The sequence below is a fragment of the Phyllostomus discolor genome, chromosome 8, assembly GCF_004126475.2.
Source record: "Phyllostomus discolor isolate MPI-MPIP mPhyDis1 chromosome 8, mPhyDis1.pri.v3, whole genome shotgun sequence".
Taxonomy (NCBI): domain Eukaryota; kingdom Metazoa; phylum Chordata; class Mammalia; order Chiroptera; family Phyllostomidae; genus Phyllostomus; species Phyllostomus discolor.
This window is the reverse complement of record NC_040910.2, coordinates 79,366,742-79,383,319: the sequence shown is the minus strand read 5'-3', so window position 1 is coordinate 79,383,319 and position 16,578 is coordinate 79,366,742. Positions and strand designations below refer to the sequence as shown.

The following is a 16,578-nucleotide window of genomic DNA, read 5'->3' as shown; positions in this document are numbered from 1 at the left end:
GAGCCATATAATAAGGATATTAATAATGACAGCTGGCGTTTACTGAGCACTGCCTGTGTGCTAGGCACGGGGCTACTCTGTGTGCATGATTTTCTCTGGTACAGCATGCCCCCGGGGGAGGCCCCAGCTCTCTCCCCAGTGTGGGGATGATGATGCTGAGGCTCAGGGAGCTTCACTGGCGCAGCTGGCAAGGAAAGGCCGAGGACGGCTTTGAGCTGAGTCCTCAACCACACAGCTGTGCTGGGGACAGTGTACTCCACAGTTCTAGAAGGTCTGAACAGAAAGCCTTCAGATATCATGTAGTCTAGCCCCTCATTTTTCGGCTGGTGAAACTGCAGCTCAGAAAGGGCAGTGGCCTGCACAAAGTTTGGAGGGCATAGGAGAAAACAGCACACGCCAGGCACACACAGTGCACCCGTGGTGGCTTCCTCTGCGCCATGTCGGGTTCCCAAGGCCACCAGCAGTCAGGTCCCCTCAAGTCCCCAGTTCTACACTGGTCATGCCAGCCAGGCCAAGGTGCCCGAGGGTGGCACCACAGGCCTGGCCTCTGCTGAGGGCTGGTCACCTGCAGTATGAGGGTCACTGCCATCCCAGGCCTGGGCCTGGCCCACTTCCTTCCTTCTTCAGCTCCCCTTCCTCTCAGGACCACCCACTTGCTCAGCCACTGCACAGGGACTGCTTGCCTCAGTTGCCTAGCCCAGTCCTTCGTTGCAGAGACTGGAGACAGAGCACAAGGAGCCAGAGGCAGGGTCTTGCTGGGAACCGCCAGTTCACTGCTCTGTAGCTACAGAGTCTAGAGCACCAAGCCCTCCCTCCCTAGCAGGCGTGGGGGGTTCTAACCGGTTCATCGTGTTCTCTCCCCACCAGTCCTCTGTGCATCTTTCTTGTTCTGTCTCTCAAGTTGTTTATCTGCTTACCTCTGCTTCTGATGTTTCTGTCTGTCTGTCTGTCTGTCTGTCTTTCTCATCAAGATGGCTGGCTAGAGTCAGGGCGCCAGCCCAGGGATGGGGCGGGAGTGGAGGTGGTGGACTCGGGATTGGTCACCCCTGGATGCTGGTTCTCATTCTCATCGCAGCCGGCTTTCTTCAAGGCCAGGACTGGGTGATGGTGTCGCTGCTTCCGCCACAGTCTGACGTCACACTGCCGGGCCCCACCAGACTGGAGGGTGAGCCCCAAGGGGACCTCATGCAGGCCCCGGGCCTCCCAGGCTCTCCTGCCCCACAGAGCGTAAGTACCTGGCACCGAGGCCTGGGCCAAGGCCAGGGCCCGCGGGCTCCACGGGAAACAGATGAACAGTCACCCCTACCCTCCAGGGGCCTCCCTGGGGTCTGTCCTGTCCCTTCCGCCAGCAAACAAGTGCCCAGTGACTCAGAGATCCAGAAATATTCAGATATGCTTACACCTTCAGTCTGGGGTTTTCCCAGGGTAGGGACATATGTCCACTACTGGGTGTACCCCAATTTAAGAGTAGTCTACGCTAATCAGATTGGGGTTTCCAAGGTCAGGCTAGGTCTTCTCCATCATTTGGGGGCTCCCCAGAGCTCAGCCCCAGCCCCTTTACCCTAGCACACAGTAGCATCCTTGTCCAGCCTCCACCCACAGGTCTCTCTTCCTTCTCTGTCCACCCCAAAGCATGCCGGCTTCAGCTGCTCGTCATTTGTGCCCGATGGCCCTCCGGAGAGGGCGCCCTCACTGCCCCCCCACAGCCCCAGCATTGCATCACCAGGCCCCGAGCAAATCCAGTGCCCAGCCGGCCCAGGCCCAGGCCCTTTCCGGCTCTCCCCCTCAGACAAGTACCCCAGCTTCAGCTTTGAAGAGAGTCCAGCCAGCAGCCCCGGGCGCTTCCTCAAGGGGAGCCACATGCCTTTCCACCCATACAAGCGGCATTTCCAGGAGGACATCTTCCCTGAGGCCCAGACTGCCCTGGGCCTCGACGGACACTCCTTCAAGACCCCGGGGGTGCTGGAAGCCTACGAAGAGATCCCTGTGGATGTGGGGGAGGCCGAGGCCTTCCTGCCTGGCTTCTCGGCAGAGGCTTGGTGCAATGGGCTCCCCTACTCCAGCCAGGAGCACAGCTCCCAGGTCCTGGTAAGTACCACTGGTCGGTGGGCATCCCTCACTGTGCTTTGGGCCAGCTCCTAGCAGCCCAGTTGAGTCCTCTGAGATCAAACTCCCCTCCTTCCCTTTCCAGACTTTTCTGCCCAGGTTCAGTATGTATCAGGGAAGCAGCAAGCTCGGAGACTTGAGGTCTCTTGGCTTCATTTTGGGCCCCCAGGTCAGCTAGGGAGGGGATGCTGGCCTGGTCCCACAAGGAGCGGACAAGACGGGGTAGGCAGGTCAGGCTAAGGAAGCTGGCAACTTCCCAGTGGCTCCTGAGTCAGGATTCCAGTGTGTAACTTGTGTTTATTTAAATGTCAAGAATCCCCAGCCAGCCTTACACGCCCATATGCAAATGTGAGAAGAAAAACACATTCCAGAGGCCAAGAGAAAGGATGTAGGGAGGAGCCACAGAACACAATATTCCCCTCTGAGCATCCGCGGGCAGAGTTGAGAGAGGGCTCAGGTCTTCTCAAAGGACCTTCCTGTCCCCATCCTTTGCCCAAGTGGGGCCTGGGTATATTATAAAAATATCTTGACACTTTGGGAGGTCAGCATGTCCTTCTACCGCCACATCCACAAGCTGTGTGACCTTTGGCAAGTCACTTAAGCTCTCTGAGCCTCACTCGAAAAGCATGTGTAACAGTGTCTACTTCATAGGCTTGTTCCCTTGGCAAGAGGAAAGCTGAAAGGAGCTTCACTCCCTGCTCCCCAGCTTTGGAAGTCCCCGAGGTGGAAGGCCCTGAGTGGGCCCAGCCCGGACTATGCCTGCTAGAGGCCCACCAGCCCTCCTCACCTCTTGCTTTCAGTAGGCTCCCATGCTCCGCCCCCCAGCCACGCCCAACAGAGGCCTCCTTCCAGGCTTGGAAGATAGAAACAGGGGTTGGGCACCTACCAGGTGTGGCCAAGACAGGACCTTGTTCCGGTTCTGGTCCTGATGGCTCCTCCTCAGGCTATTGAACATGACAGCAGTTCACAGTGAGGGCACCGTCCTATCAGATGCCTCCCCCCGGTGTCCACTCAGTGCCAGCCCCTGGTCACTCTGCCAGGTGATAGCTTTCAAGCACCCTGTTGAATTCTCATGACAAACCTCTGAACAGTTTCCACTATCTCCATTTTGATAATGGGTACACTGAGGCTCCATAGAGGCCAAGTGGCTTAGCCCTTAGCCTGTAAGAGGTGAGGCTGAGACTTGAGCCCATGCCCTTACCCGCTGCACAGTGGAGAAAAGCTCGGGCCCAGAGCCCCACAGCTAACTGCTCGACTCTCCAGCTGACCCAAGCACCTCACTTCTCCTTCATGGGCTCAGCCCCATCATCTGCCAAATGAGGGGGTTAGACACAGTGCTCTTGGCCCTTCCAGGCCTGAGATTCTATGATTATGGCTATCTGTGCATCAGCAACCCCAGGGCACACCCAGGAAGAGCTCACAGCTGATTTGACCCTCTGGGCCCAGATGCTGGTTCCCAAGTACCTTTATAACCCCAGGAAGAGTGGCCCACCTCCTCCAGGCCTTGTTCACCTTCCAGCCCAGCTGCGCCTACCTCTCCTGGCCCTACTCAGGATAGAACTCTGTGCTAGGCCCTGAGGGCTGCTCTGTGTGGGGCTCACAATTCATGGGAAGCAAGAGTCTGGCCACCACCACTGGCAGGAGCTACAGGCTCCCTGAGCCAGTTCAAGAGAGTGCCTTGGCTCGTACTGACCAGCGATGATGGGGCAGACTCCCTGGAGCAAGGAGCAAAGGTTGGCGGGGGGGGGGGGGGGGGGGGGGGGGGGGGGGGGGAACAGCAGAGAGAAGACTCACCAGCCCCCTCCAGGGAGCCTGCTAGAGCTTCCTTGGCCTTTGCAAAAGAGGAAGTGGCAGGGCCTGGGGGACCCTGCCGGACCAACCCGTCTGGCCGGCTCCCATGCTCCCCTTACCACAGCTCTGCAGTGGGAATTCTGAAACTGTGGCCTTTTCTGTGGTGTTCTTTGTGGACCTATTCTGAGAGGCTGGGGGCTCTGAACCAGCAAGAAGGTCCCGGGGCTCAGCTTGGTGAGTTGGGCCAGGCAATGCACCCATGTGCCATTCCAGGGAGATCCCTGGCCCTACCCCAGCCTCAGTGAAACTACTGACAAGCCTCCCCAACTTCCCGAGAAGGCCCAGCCTCGGTCTCACACCTGCAGTGAGGTGTGAAGTAGGGAGCACTGTCGGTTCTAGCCCCAGCTCTACTACTAACTTGCTGAATCCCCTCGGGAAAATTCCTGCCCTTCTCTGTTCTCTCTTCTCCAGGAACAAGCTTTGGGGGAGGCAGAATAAGGGTTGTTTCTTTGGAAAGTTTAAGATGCAAAAGAAGAAGGAAGAAAAACAAGGCTTAGCCCAGTCATCTCTGCTTTTTTCCTCCATCAGGGGTCAGAAGTCAAGGTCAAGCCCCCAGCTTTGGAGAGTGTTCCTGGCCTGTACTGTTTCCAGCCCCCCTTGCAGCACATGTACTGCCCCTCTCAACCTCCCTTCCACCAGGTGGGTCTGGGGCAAGCGGGCATGCTTCCCCAGAGTCTCGGGATGTTATGAGGGTGTGCATGCACCTGGGTGGGCAGGTGAGGGCAGCAGGGCCCCAACCCTTAGGCTGGGCCAATTGGGGTAGGGGACAGCAGTTGATGGGAAAGAAAGCAATTGCCCTTCTGTAGGGTTAGGCAGGGCTTTTCTGAGACCCAGGCAGGACCTGAGAGGTCTCAGAAAAGAGAATGGGGCTGAGATGGGGGCAGGGCCCAGGTGTGAACCAAAAGGGAGGGCAGAGAGAACCAGACAAAGCTGAGGCAGAGAGGAAAGGAGTGTGTGGGGTGACACAACGGCTGGACAGGGCTGGACACCATGGGCTGCCATCTGGGCCAGCCACTGTCTTGCTTTGTGTCCTCACACTTCCTTTTAGCCTAGACAGGGTGGGACCAGGCATAGGGTTAGGGGAGATTCCCACCTGGAGGATCCCAGTCCCCATCATCTTTGGCCCTTTCCTCTCTCCCCATCTCACTGCCCAGCCTCAGCTCCTCCTAGATATACCAAATAATTAGCCCACACTGGCACGGGATGGAGGTTTTTAAAAAGAGAAAGAAAGAAATGAGTCCCAGAGCAGCTAAGCAACTCCCAGGAGTTACTGGGCAAGACAGAGCAAGTGGCTGCCCAGCGCCCAGCTCTATCCACCTGCAGCCTGGCACTGAGACAGGCCCTGCCTGTGGAGCAGGTTCTACTCCCAGCCTTTGGCATTGGCCCTGATCATGGCCCAGCCAGGGAGGCAGGCACGTGGCAGGGGGAGGTAGCCAGACGGCTTGCTCTGTGGGAAGAAAGAAAGAGATGGAGGGAAGCAGAAGGGACACATGAGGGGCCATCCCATGAGGGGCCCAGCTGGAACGGCCAAAGCCATCCTGAGGCTCACGGTCGACCCAGAGTAGGGGACGTGTCCGAGGCAGCCTGGCCCATCAGGGGCTGAGCCACAGCAGGGCGAAGGGGCTACCAGAGCCCTGTCCTCGCACAAATGTCCTCACCATGCCCAGCCCTGCTTTGATGCCCTCTGCATTCCGCACCCCGTCCTCCAACAAGATGGGCGCACCCAGGGCTTTATGGAGCCTGCAGAGAGGGTGACTCAGGCGCTAAGTGCCTCTCGGGTGACCTGGAAAAAGCACATCAGCTTGGAGCAGATGGGGGAGTCAGAGTCCCCCTCCTCCCTCGCCCCCATAAAACACCATCCCTGGCACCACAGCCACTCCCTTTGCTGTAAAACCACCTCCCACCCCCACCTGCCCACCACCATGACCGGCCCGTTCAAAGAGCCACTGAAACTCATAAAAGGTGGCAGTGCCCAGCAAACGCCCAGACTGGACATCCCACTTCCGGCCTGGATGCTCCAGGGAGCAAGGAGGCCTGGAGCGCCTGTGCGGAAGGCTGCGGAAGCCAGGACTACCCTTCGCACTTCTGGCCCAGCCAGGCTGCTCTCCCAACACCATGGCAACCAGAGTTCCTAGGGGGCATGAGAGGAAAGAGCTGCAGGAAAGGAGCTTTGAGACCTCTGGGAGCCTGGATCCTAGAATGTGGATCTCCTCACAGGCACTCAGATGTGCACATCCCTGGCCGGCCCCCTCAGATAGCTCTGCCACTGGAACCCAGGACCGTGAGGGGTGGAGCCTAGGACGGGGGAGAGAAGATTCTTGCCTCAGCTCCCTCTCTGGGGGAAGGGGGCCCCTCCTTGGGAAGGCTGGTTTCCATGGCAACCACTCTGCCCCCTTTGACCTCTGCAGTACTCACCAGGTGGCGGCAGCTACCCTGTTCCCTACCTGGGCTCCCCCCACTATCCGTACCAGCGGATTGCACCCCAGGCCAGCACCGATGGGCACCAGCCTCTCTTCCCCAAACCTATCTACTCCTACAGGTACGTCTCCCAGCACTACTGCATGGAACAAAGAGGGGCGAGAGGACCCCTGGGTAAACTGAGGCATGCTATAATGGTAATGGGGGTTATAGCCAGCGGGCCTCCAGAGCATGTTGGAGAAGGGACTTTTTTCATGGGGACGGGGGACAGACGGGGGACAGACTCGGACCTGTCTCCTCACCCTGGGAGCCATGCCTGGCTCAGCTTAGTAGATCTGGTGCCCTGTGGTGAGCCTGCTGAGTTCTAGCCTCCTGGGCCCCAGGGCCTGAGACTGAGAGTTTAGGAGGGATGCCTGTCCCATTTCCCTACTCTCCCTCCCCAGATACAAAGAGAAGCCCCACCCCAAATCTCTACTGAAATAAGTGAGGAATGACTGCAGATGTGACTCAATTATCCAGCAGCTGCCAGATCGGGTGCACCTTCTGCGGGGCCGGGGTTGTAAGCGTCAGGCTGGCAGCGCCCAGCCTGTCTGGGAGACCTTCCATGTGAACCTTCTTTCATCCCGCCAACAGTGTCACTTGATTTCCTGTGTGCCAGGCCCCACATGGGGTCAGGTCATTAGCCAGCATGAGCTCAGGGGAAGGAGAAGGAATTCGGACATCAGCCGGGAACACAGAGCAGGGGTCTGTGGGGAGCACGAGGATGCGCAGAAAGGAGCACACAGCCCTCGGAGTCTGGCAGAGCCGCGTGCAAGTCCAGGCCCTGGGATTTACTAGCTGTGAAACCTCCGGCAAATTATTCCATCTCTCTGAGCCTCTGCTTATTTATTTTTATTTTTTTAAGAATTTTATTTATTTATTTTTAGAGAGGGAAAGGAGGGAGAAAGAGAGAGAGAGAGACAGAAACATCAATGTGCTGTTGCTGGGAGTCATGGCCTGCAACCCAGGCATGTACCCTGACTGGGAATCGAACCTGCGACACTTTGGTTCGCAGCCCGTGCTCAATCCACTGAGCTACGCCAGCCAGGGTTCTTTATTTATTATTTTTAAAAAGCAATATTCAGGCCTTTCGAAGGATTAAGTGTGGGAATATACCTGGCACATTGTAGAACCTCAAGAAACCTTAATTCTCTCCCTTACTATGTAACATGTATGCAGTTGGCTGAGGGATGGCTGGTAATGACAGCTTCCATTTAATGAGTGCTTCTGTGTGCTAGGCACCATCCTTAATCCTCACAACTCTGAGGTAGCTATTACATTCTTCCTGTCAAAGCTGAGGAAACCGAGGCTCAGAGAGGTTTAGGCACTCTCCCAAGGTCACACAGCTAGTGAGCGCCCAAGCCAGGACTGCAACCCAGGTCTCTCAAACTCCACAGAACCCTCATGTACCTGTAACTCCTGACTTCAGTGGACACTTTTTCATCCCTTCTCCTTTCGACCTCAGATAGCCTCTCACCCATTAATTCTGCAGCAGGCTATTGCTCCTCAACTACTCCAGCTAGGGCAGGGCAGGGCAGGGCAGGGGGGTTGAGGGGAGTCTCTGGGCCTAGTCAGAGATTAAAACTCTCAGTGTTGTCTCTGCCTCCAGCATCCTCATCTTCATGGCACTTAAGAACAGTAAAACTGGGAGCCTTCCTGTCAGCGAGATCTACAATTTTATGACGGAACACTTTCCTTACTTTAAGGTGAGCCTGAGATCCACTCGCACTCCCCCCACGCCCAGGTTTTGGACGAATCAGGCCTCTCTGGAGCCAGAGGATCCAGGTGGGAGGTGGGAGAAGAGTTAGAATGAAAGCCAGAACAGGGTTTGCTTCCTTCCCCCACCCCCACATGCTTCCCCTTGTCTCCACCTCAGAAGGACAGAGGTCCACGTGAGGAAGAGAGAGAGCTCCAGCCGTTCGCCCAAGGTTGCACAGCAGGCTGGAGTCAGACCCTGTGCTGGCGGGAGGTGGGCATGTCAGTCCTGTGAGGCTTCAAGGAGCATCCACCTGCCCCAAGTGGGGAGAGAGAACTGGGGAGGAAATGAGAGACTGTCCCCACCCCTGGCCCCAGGATGCCGTAGGGCTGGAGGAATTTGGGTAGGAGCTGGCCAGCCAAGGCGATGTGGATGGTGGGACCGCAGAACCCAGTGCCTTCCAGGGAGAGATTAGGATCTGCCTCTGTGGGCGGCAGGCTCAGCTGCAGTTCTGCCAGAAAGTGGGGTGTGGGCTTCATGGTCCCTGAGTATCCCAAGGAACTGGCTGGCTCACCCAACCTTCCCATGTACAGGGTCGGGTTCCCATTATCCACAGAAGGGGCTTCCGGGAGCTCTACCAGACCCCCTCCCTAGCGGCAGGGCAGATGCCCTTCTCCCCAGATGGGCAAACCCATCAGAGAGATTGATCCGTCTGCGCAAGGCCACTCCGCAGGTGGGACCCGTCGCTGGCTCCTGCTGTTTGGCTTTCCCTTCTAACCCCAGACCCTCTAGCTCAGACCACTCCTCCTGGGATGGGGGCTGAGGCCCAGGTAACCCACAGCTCAGCTCAGCTCAGCTCCACCTGCCAGTGAGTGGTTCCCAGTCCCGCATCTCTGCGGTTGTCCTGCCTGGGGATAATTTGAGGCTGACATTCAAACAAGTTTGTACTTGCTGAGCTGCCATCAGAGGACGAGTGGGCAAGATGGCCAGAATGGTCTGGCCAGGAATGGGGAAGTAGGGTCATCTGCCAGAGGTTCTGGAAGGAAGAGGAGGAGGGAGGAGAGGGGTCTTGGTATTCGAGAGGCATGAAAGCCGGTCCCCAGGGCTGCCCCTGTACGCCAGCAGGTCAGGAACCAAATTCTCCCAAACCCCTAAAGCCTCTGGAGGGTCCTCTAGGCCCTTAAGGGGCCAGGCCCAAGAGAGGGAAGCGCAGGCCCTGCCCCTGGGCTCTCAGCCTTTCCTCCCTGCTGACTCCCAACCTGGCCCGCAGCCCCTCCCTGCATCTCATCTGCCCAGCTTAATTATTTTTCCTGGGAGCTGTGTAATCCCTGTTTTATAGGGCTGGAGAGCAAAGAGGTCTGGCAGCTTTTTTTTTTTTGGTTCTGGTTGTTGTTCTTAGCAGTTGCGTCACTCCCTCACTCCTGAGTTTACGTTTGACTTCAGAGAGAAAGCATCTTTGAGGATGGCTTCACCCAGACGGGGAAGCCAGCCCTGTGGGGTGACCTGAGCAGGGCCCTTAACTATGGGACCCAGTCGAAGTCTGGGCTCTGTCACTGCCTCCTTATGTGATCTAGGGCTAGGCCCTTTCTTCTCCAGACCTCAGTTTCCCAATCTGTACAATGGTCCGGTTGAACCAGTTAGCACGTAGCTTCCTTCCCTCTCTGACACTTCCCCCTGGCCCACCTCAGGAATGAGTTCAAAGGTCCCCTGGCCCCTCTCTCTCTCACTCCCCATTTGAAGATCCTTCTTCTGGGCAAAGACAGAGTGGACCCTGGGGTGGGCAGCACTCATGCCCGAGGTAGCTGAGGTGGGCGTCCTGCAGCCCCATGAGTCAGGGCTGTAGGACTGGGGACATGTCCAGCCACTGGCCATAATTGCTAGTGCTGACCATCCTTCTTCCAAACAGGAAGTGGCTGGGGTGGGAGCTGCCCTGGCATCCAAATTCAGATTTACGGGGCTATAAAGGGCCCGGTGCCCATTAACTCTGCCCATCGGGTGATACAGCCTTGACTCCTAGTAGGGACCGTCGTGGGAGTTGAAGGTGGCTGGCTGGCATCCCCAGCTGGCTGCTCTGGTGGCTCAAGAATTCTTCCTTGTGACCCTGGGAGCCTTGAGGGTCATCTCAACCAGCCCCCTGTCCCAGGCCAGCTGCCCTTAAGAAAGATCTGGTAGCTCTTACCAGCATCTTGCCATGACTTGGGCATCAGGGCCCAGTTCTGCTGGGTATGATTCAGCCTGGCTGCTCCCTGGGGCAAGTGAGCTGGGGAGGCAGGAGTGGCCGCCCCTCATTAAGCAGAAACTGTGAGCTGAAAGGGAGAGAGGCCAAGGGACAAGGGTGAAGGGGTCCCCACCCCAAAGCAGGAACTCTCTCCACAGCCACCCTGCTGGGCCCAGGACTGTCGCAGAGCCTGAAACAGAGCTGGAGGTGGAAGGACTGGGGGTGCCTGCTGACACCCCCGCCGCCACCTCTCACCCAACTGAGTCAGCCTAATGGTTTTTACAACCCTCCCTGGGCACAATTACCGCACTGGTGGCATGACCAGGCCTCCTAATGGGTGTTTATTTTGTGAGCACGAGCACCCCCAGCCTGAGGGCTGGCCTCCCCACCAGGGCACACCCCTGGGGCACAATCGTGTGAATGAACACTCCCACCCCCATACGCATACACTTGTGGATACCCACACACCCCAGAGAGACTTTCTCACACACACGCGTCTTCAGGGACACACATCGTCTCGCTCAGGAATTTATAGACTCGTACCCTGGAGACAAGCTCACACCAGGGAGAAGCACTTGGGGGCATGTGCCTGCTTATACACAGCCTCCCTCTCTCTCACACTCACTCGCTCACATACTACACACACACACCCAAACTCAGACGAACACACCAGTTTATGCACAACAGTGCACAAAGCCAAACACCAACCTTGCCCACCTTCCTTTTCTGCCACATTCGTCCCAGTGGGGGTGAGGCCAACCCAAGAGAACATTCCATAGCTTTGCCCTCAGTCCCTCTCCAAAGTTGGCACCAGAGACCTCAGAGCAGTGAGTTCTTTTTCCACAAAGAGCTCCAGGCACAGGCTCCAAGACCCATGGGGAGTGGTCCGATTCCAGGTGCAGAAGCCGAGGCCTCTGTAGCGCCCACCAGCCCTTCCCTTATGAGCCGCCTTGGCCACCTTCACAGTTGGCCAGGGCTGGGGTAGGACGAAGGCAGATTTTAGGTGAAAATAACTTGCGATCAAGGTTCCTGCCAACCCCTCCCCCACCACTGAAGGGCCGGAGCCGGGCTGGGTGCCGGGGCAGCCGAGCCCCAGCGTGGGGTGGGTGGCAGTTCTGTGCACCGAGTGCAGTTTTTCTGGAGCCCGGACACACAGCCAGCTCTGGCTGCTTGATCCTAGCCTGATTTCTTGTCTCGCTCTGCCCCGGCAGACGGCGCCCGATGGCTGGAAGAATTCTGTCCGCCATAACCTCTCTCTCAACAAGTGCTTCGAGAAGGTGGAGAACAAATCAGGGAGTTCCTCTCGCAAGGGCTGCCTGTGGGCCCTCAACCCGGCCAAGATCGACAAGATGCAGGAGGAGCTGCAGAAGTGGAAGAGGAAAGACCCCATTGCTGTGCGCAAGAGCATGGCCAAGCCAGGTGAGGCTGACAGGCTGTGTGAGGCAAGGCCCAGGGTTCCCACGAGCCAAGAAGAGAGAGAGGAAAACTGAAAGAGGAGGACTGATGAGTAAGGAAAGGGCCTGAGTGCAGTTCTAAGGCTGGGGAGGGTTTGTGGGGAAAGCAAAGTCTCATGGTGTCCCTCTCTCTTGGGCTTTTTCAGAAGAGCTGGACAGCCTCATTGGAGACAAGAGGGAGAAGCTGGGTACCCCGCTGCTGGGCTGCCCACCCCCTGGGCTGGCAGGCTCAGGCCCTGTCCAGCCTCTGGCACCTCCCGTTGGGCTCTCCCAGCCACTGCACTCAATCCACCCAGCTCCGGGTCCCATTCCTGGCAAGAACCCCCTGCAGGACCTACTTGGGGGGCATGCGCCCTCCTGCTATGGGCAGACATACTCACACCTCTCACCAGGCCTGGCCCCTCCCGGACCGCCCCAGCCATTGTTCCCTCAGCCAGATGGGCACCTAGAGCTGCGGGCCCAGCCAGGCACCCCTCAGGACTCGCCTCTGCCTGCCCACACCCCACCCAGTCACAGCACCAAGCTGCTGGCTGAGCCTTCCCCAGCCAGGACCATCCACGACACCCTGCTGCCAGACGGAGACCTTGGCACTGACCTGGATGCCATCAATCCCTCTCTCACCGACTTTGACTTCCAGGGTGAGCTGGGGGTGGGAACGGGGAGGTGGGACAAAACTGGAGATGTACACCTGGCGGCATGGCCCATCCCCTCCAAGTCTCCAGGCTGCAGCCTGCTGGCTACCAGGATTCCATTTGACTGAAGCACAGAAGGCCGGAGCAGGCAGAGGGTGTCAAGGCAAAGAGGGGTGCTCTCGCCCTCCTCCTTGTGCCCCTAAACACGTTCCCACTGACCCCATCACCAACCACGCTCAGGTCTGGATAAGCTGGAAGGGCCGTACTTGGTTGTGAGCAACCGATAGTCCTAACATTCCCAGAAGCCATTGTGTCTTCTGAGTTAATCTTTTAACGCAGAAAAAGGAGAGATCTTCCCCCTCCAGGACCTGTCTGGTTTTGAGGAAGAATGTGAGGCCTCAGAACCAGGCAGGCCCCGGAGACACTTGCGGGTAGGAGTCCGGGGAGAGGTTCTATCCATCCCGCTCCACCTTGTCTGTTCCGTCTCTGTGTGTGGTCAGGCCCACACGTTTCCCCCCAAACTCCAGTGTCCCCCGGGCCCTAGTTCTGGCCACAGGAGGTTTGGAGGACAGCTGAACCAGGCCTTCAGTGCCCTGCACACATGGAGATGAAAACATCCCCAAGCAGGCGGAGGCAGCTGACCCTCGAAAGTTCCCAGTCTGACTGGGAGCTAGATCCTCAGCCCTCCCAGAAATGGGAAGTAGGGCTCAACAGCCTCAGAGGAAGCTACAAACACATGGGTTACCATGAACATTTACTTGCCCCCCATTATCACGCAGCATGCTGGTCTCTTTACATGCGCCCCCTCACAGGGGTTTGTAGGGTAGGAGGAACTACTAAACACATTTCACAGAAGCACAGAGGTTAAGTAACTTGCTTGGGGTCACTTAGCTAGAAAGAGGAAGACAGGACTGGAACCCAAGCAGCAAATTTCAGTATTTCGTCCAGCCTCCTTCCACCAGACCCTGCAACCCCGACACCCAGGGCCATCGCCAGGTCCTGGCTGCCATCATGCAGGTCACACGATGTAAAGAGGGCGTCAGGCACCCACTCTGTTTTCTACTTGGAGTAAGGTGTGCTTGCTGGCTCTGCTGCCGGTCCTTACCCTGAAGTAGAGGAGGCCCAGGGAGTCAAGTGCAGCCACCTCATCGGGCTCAGAAGTGCATCGTGGGAAGATCTGTGGCCCGGGCTGCAGACCTACCTTCCCTGGGAGCCTGGGCAGCAGCCAGGGCAGCAGCCAGGGAGAAGAGTTCCTGGGGCCCCCACCCCTGGCTGACCCTGGAGTGCACAGTAGCTGCACCAACCCTTTCAATCAGCAGCTTTCAAATCCCTACCACTCCCCGCCCCCCACCAACCCAGAAAGAGCCACAGAGGCCTGGGTTATGGCTTTTAGGCCATATACGGGAGGAGGAATCAGAGGTTAGACAACTGCCTGGGGTCACACTACTAGTGCCAGGGTCTATTTCCCAGCAGATGTCACCCAAATCCTGCTCTGTCTTGTGTGTGACAGTCATGGGGTGGAGGGCAGACAAGGCCCCTTGGGTGACTCCCATTGACGCCTGTTCTCTCCCCCAACTAGGAAACCTGTGGGAGCAACTGAAGGATGACAGCTTGGCCCTCGACCCCTTGGTACTGGTGACCTCATCCCCGACATCATCTGCAATGCCACCACCTCCACCACCACCACACTGCTTCCCCCCTGGGCCCTGTCTGGGAGAGACAGGCAGTGGGGCAGGTGACTTGGCATCGCCAGGCAGCGGGGGCCCGGGAGCGCTGGGTGACCTGCACCTCACCACCCTCTACTCGGCCTTCATGGAGCTGGAGCCCACGCCCCCCACGGCCCCTGCCGGCCCCTCCGTGTACCTCAGCCCCAGCTCCAAGCCCATGGCCCTAGCGTGAGCCATGCCCAGCAGCAGCTCCAGCCTTTTCCTGGCCTGGAAGTCCCAGCTGACCGCCCACATCGGGCTCACCTTAAAGGTCAAAGAAGGAAAATTCCCAGTCCCCTACGCCTCTCAGCCAATTGTTTGTTAGCTGGCACCTGGGGGTGAAGACGACACCACCCAGGATGCTGCCCCTCACACATTTCTGCTGCCTGGTGGGCCAGCTCCTCAGGCAGAGCCCGTGGAGAACAGTGTCTGGGCATGAAGAACACACTCTCCTCCACACGCAAGGCTCCCTGCAGGTGTGCTCATGCGGGTGCACACACTTTTCCAACATACACCCACATACTTATGTCCAGAGGAATCATAACTACATCACAGAGCCTGACTTCATTTCTGGGGCAGCTGAGAGCTGAGGGCTTCTGTTACCAAAAGCTCAGAGCCCCCATGCCAGGTCCAAGACCCCTCTGAACGCTATTTTGACCTCCACATTCCTTTCAGGCCTGGCCCCCTGCAGGCCAATCCTCCCCAGAAGTCCCTGTATTTATTCTCCCATCTTGATCCCAGCAGCCCATAGAGGAGGCGGTATGGGGCCTCTCCTCAAGTTGCCTGGAGACTCCCCAGGGGACCGCTGTGCAGCAGCACTGTCCCTGCCAGGCTCTGCCCATCCTCAGCCCATGCTCTGTCTAGCCCCAGGGTGACACACAGGAGGGACCACATCCGCCCCAGGACCAAACTGAGCCCAATTCCAACACAAAGTGTTTGGAAAAGCCCTTGCCCTTGGAAACTTGAAAGTGTCCTCTTCTCCCAGCCCTGGGTGTAGGAAGGGTCCATCCACGTCACTACAGTCTCACTCCGTCTCTATAAGAAGTTCAAGTAGTTTAGGTCCCAGCTTATTCATTACTTCCAACTGTCTGAGGCAGCCCGGGCATTCAGGGAAGGGAAGCCTGGCACAGGCCGGTGGGGGAGCACCCACATCCCCTCCCTGACTGCTTGGCAGCCCCAGGATGCCCTTAGAGCTAAGGGTGGCAGCCCAGCAATCTGCCATGCCCCCACCGGAAAGCCCAATGCCCACCAAGTGGAGGCTTCAGCCTACCCTGGGCCTGGGGGCCGCCAGAGCCCCTCAGGTGAGGCACAGCAGATCCCTCAGTGGCCTGCCATTGTCTGCTGTCTTGGAACAATAAAGCAAGTGTCTTTTGGTCTCAGCTACTGAGCCTTCCTTTCTAGACCTCTCCTCCCTGCGGGGAAAGGCCAGGCCACACTAACTGTAGATGTCCTGGGCCTGCGGCTTCATTCCACCCTTGCCCAGGACTGTGAAGCATCTGGGAGGACTTCCCGACCAGCCCACAGATGAGGGGGCAGGTGGGCAGACTCTCTTCCCAGGAGAACTTCCACAGGGATGCAAAGGAGCAGCCGCCCTGCCCAGAGGAAGAGAGCAGATGACCTCCTCTGACACTCCTTCCAACTGTGGTTCACCCCTCCCTCCTAGCAACCTCATCTCCTCGCACAAGATGGGGTTGCTTCTGTGTCCAGGCTGTGCCTCCCTGCTCCTGCTCCTGCTCCTTCCCTGGTTGGGGCTCTGGGTTCCACAGGTGACATGGGTGGGGCACAGCCTGGGGCTCTGCACTGCTGGCCCTGGAAAATGGCATCTGGAGGATCAGGGGCTACTCCGTCCCACTTCAGACTCACCTCCCGGGTGTCACCTCCAGGTAGGCGGCTACCACCAAAGGGCAGCCTGAGAGACAGCCCCACACTCTGCCTGAACTGGGATGAGGAAGAAGCAGGAGCCAAAAGCAACACATGGGTCCCGAGTCTCACAGCAGCTACTGGTGGGGCCTCTAGTTAGAAAGTTCTTGCCCTGGCTGGCGTAGCTCAGTGGATTGAGCGCAGGCTGGGAACTAAAGTGTCCCAGGTTCGATTCCCAGCCAGAGTACATTCCTGGGTTGCAGACCATAACCCCCAGCAACCACACATTGATGTTTCTCTCTCTCTCTCTCTCTCTCTCTCTCTCTCTCTCTCTCTCCCCCTTCCCTCTCTAAAAATAAATAAATAAAATCTTTAAAAAAAAAGTGGTTCTTGGAGATGTGCTCAATTATAAAAAAATATAAAAAGAAAGAAAGAAAGTTCTTCCAGGCCTGGAGGCCAGCCAACTTCAGCTGCCGCCCCGCACAACAGTTCTGCAGGTCTCATAACAGAGCCCCACCCTGCATCAGTACCCTTCCCACCAGAGGCTCTAAGGCTGGGTCTAGGCCCAGAGGAGTGGCGTGGGGCGAGGAGTAGGGGA

General features: G+C 57.6%; 1 protein-coding gene across 3 annotated transcripts in view; it reads left to right on the top strand.

The window, feature by feature from the left end:
- Window positions 1–15,499, top strand: part of FOXN1 (forkhead box N1) — a 28,873-nt gene extending 13,374 nt beyond the window's left edge. The window contains exons 2-9 of one of the 3 annotated variants that reach the window (XM_036033358.1): window positions 1,091–1,227; window positions 1,633–2,088; window positions 4,486–4,596; window positions 6,366–6,496; window positions 8,024–8,120; window positions 11,540–11,747; window positions 11,929–12,420; window positions 13,994–15,499. In XM_036033358.1, coding sequence (XP_035889251.1) covers window positions 1,105–1,227; window positions 1,633–2,088; window positions 4,486–4,596; window positions 6,366–6,496; window positions 8,024–8,120; window positions 11,540–11,747; window positions 11,929–12,420; window positions 13,994–14,313 — 1,938 coding nt within the window. In that variant the 5' untranslated portion in view covers window positions 1,091–1,104 and the 3' untranslated portion in view covers window positions 14,314–15,499. Of the gene's footprint in view, window positions 1–940; window positions 1,228–1,632; window positions 2,089–4,485; window positions 4,597–6,365; window positions 6,497–8,023; window positions 8,121–11,539; window positions 11,748–11,928; window positions 12,421–13,993 lie in introns of those variants that run through there. The other 2 variants (XM_036033357.1, XM_028520805.2) reach the window with 2 other exon arrangements.
- Window positions 15,500–16,578: the final 1,079 nt, after the last annotated feature.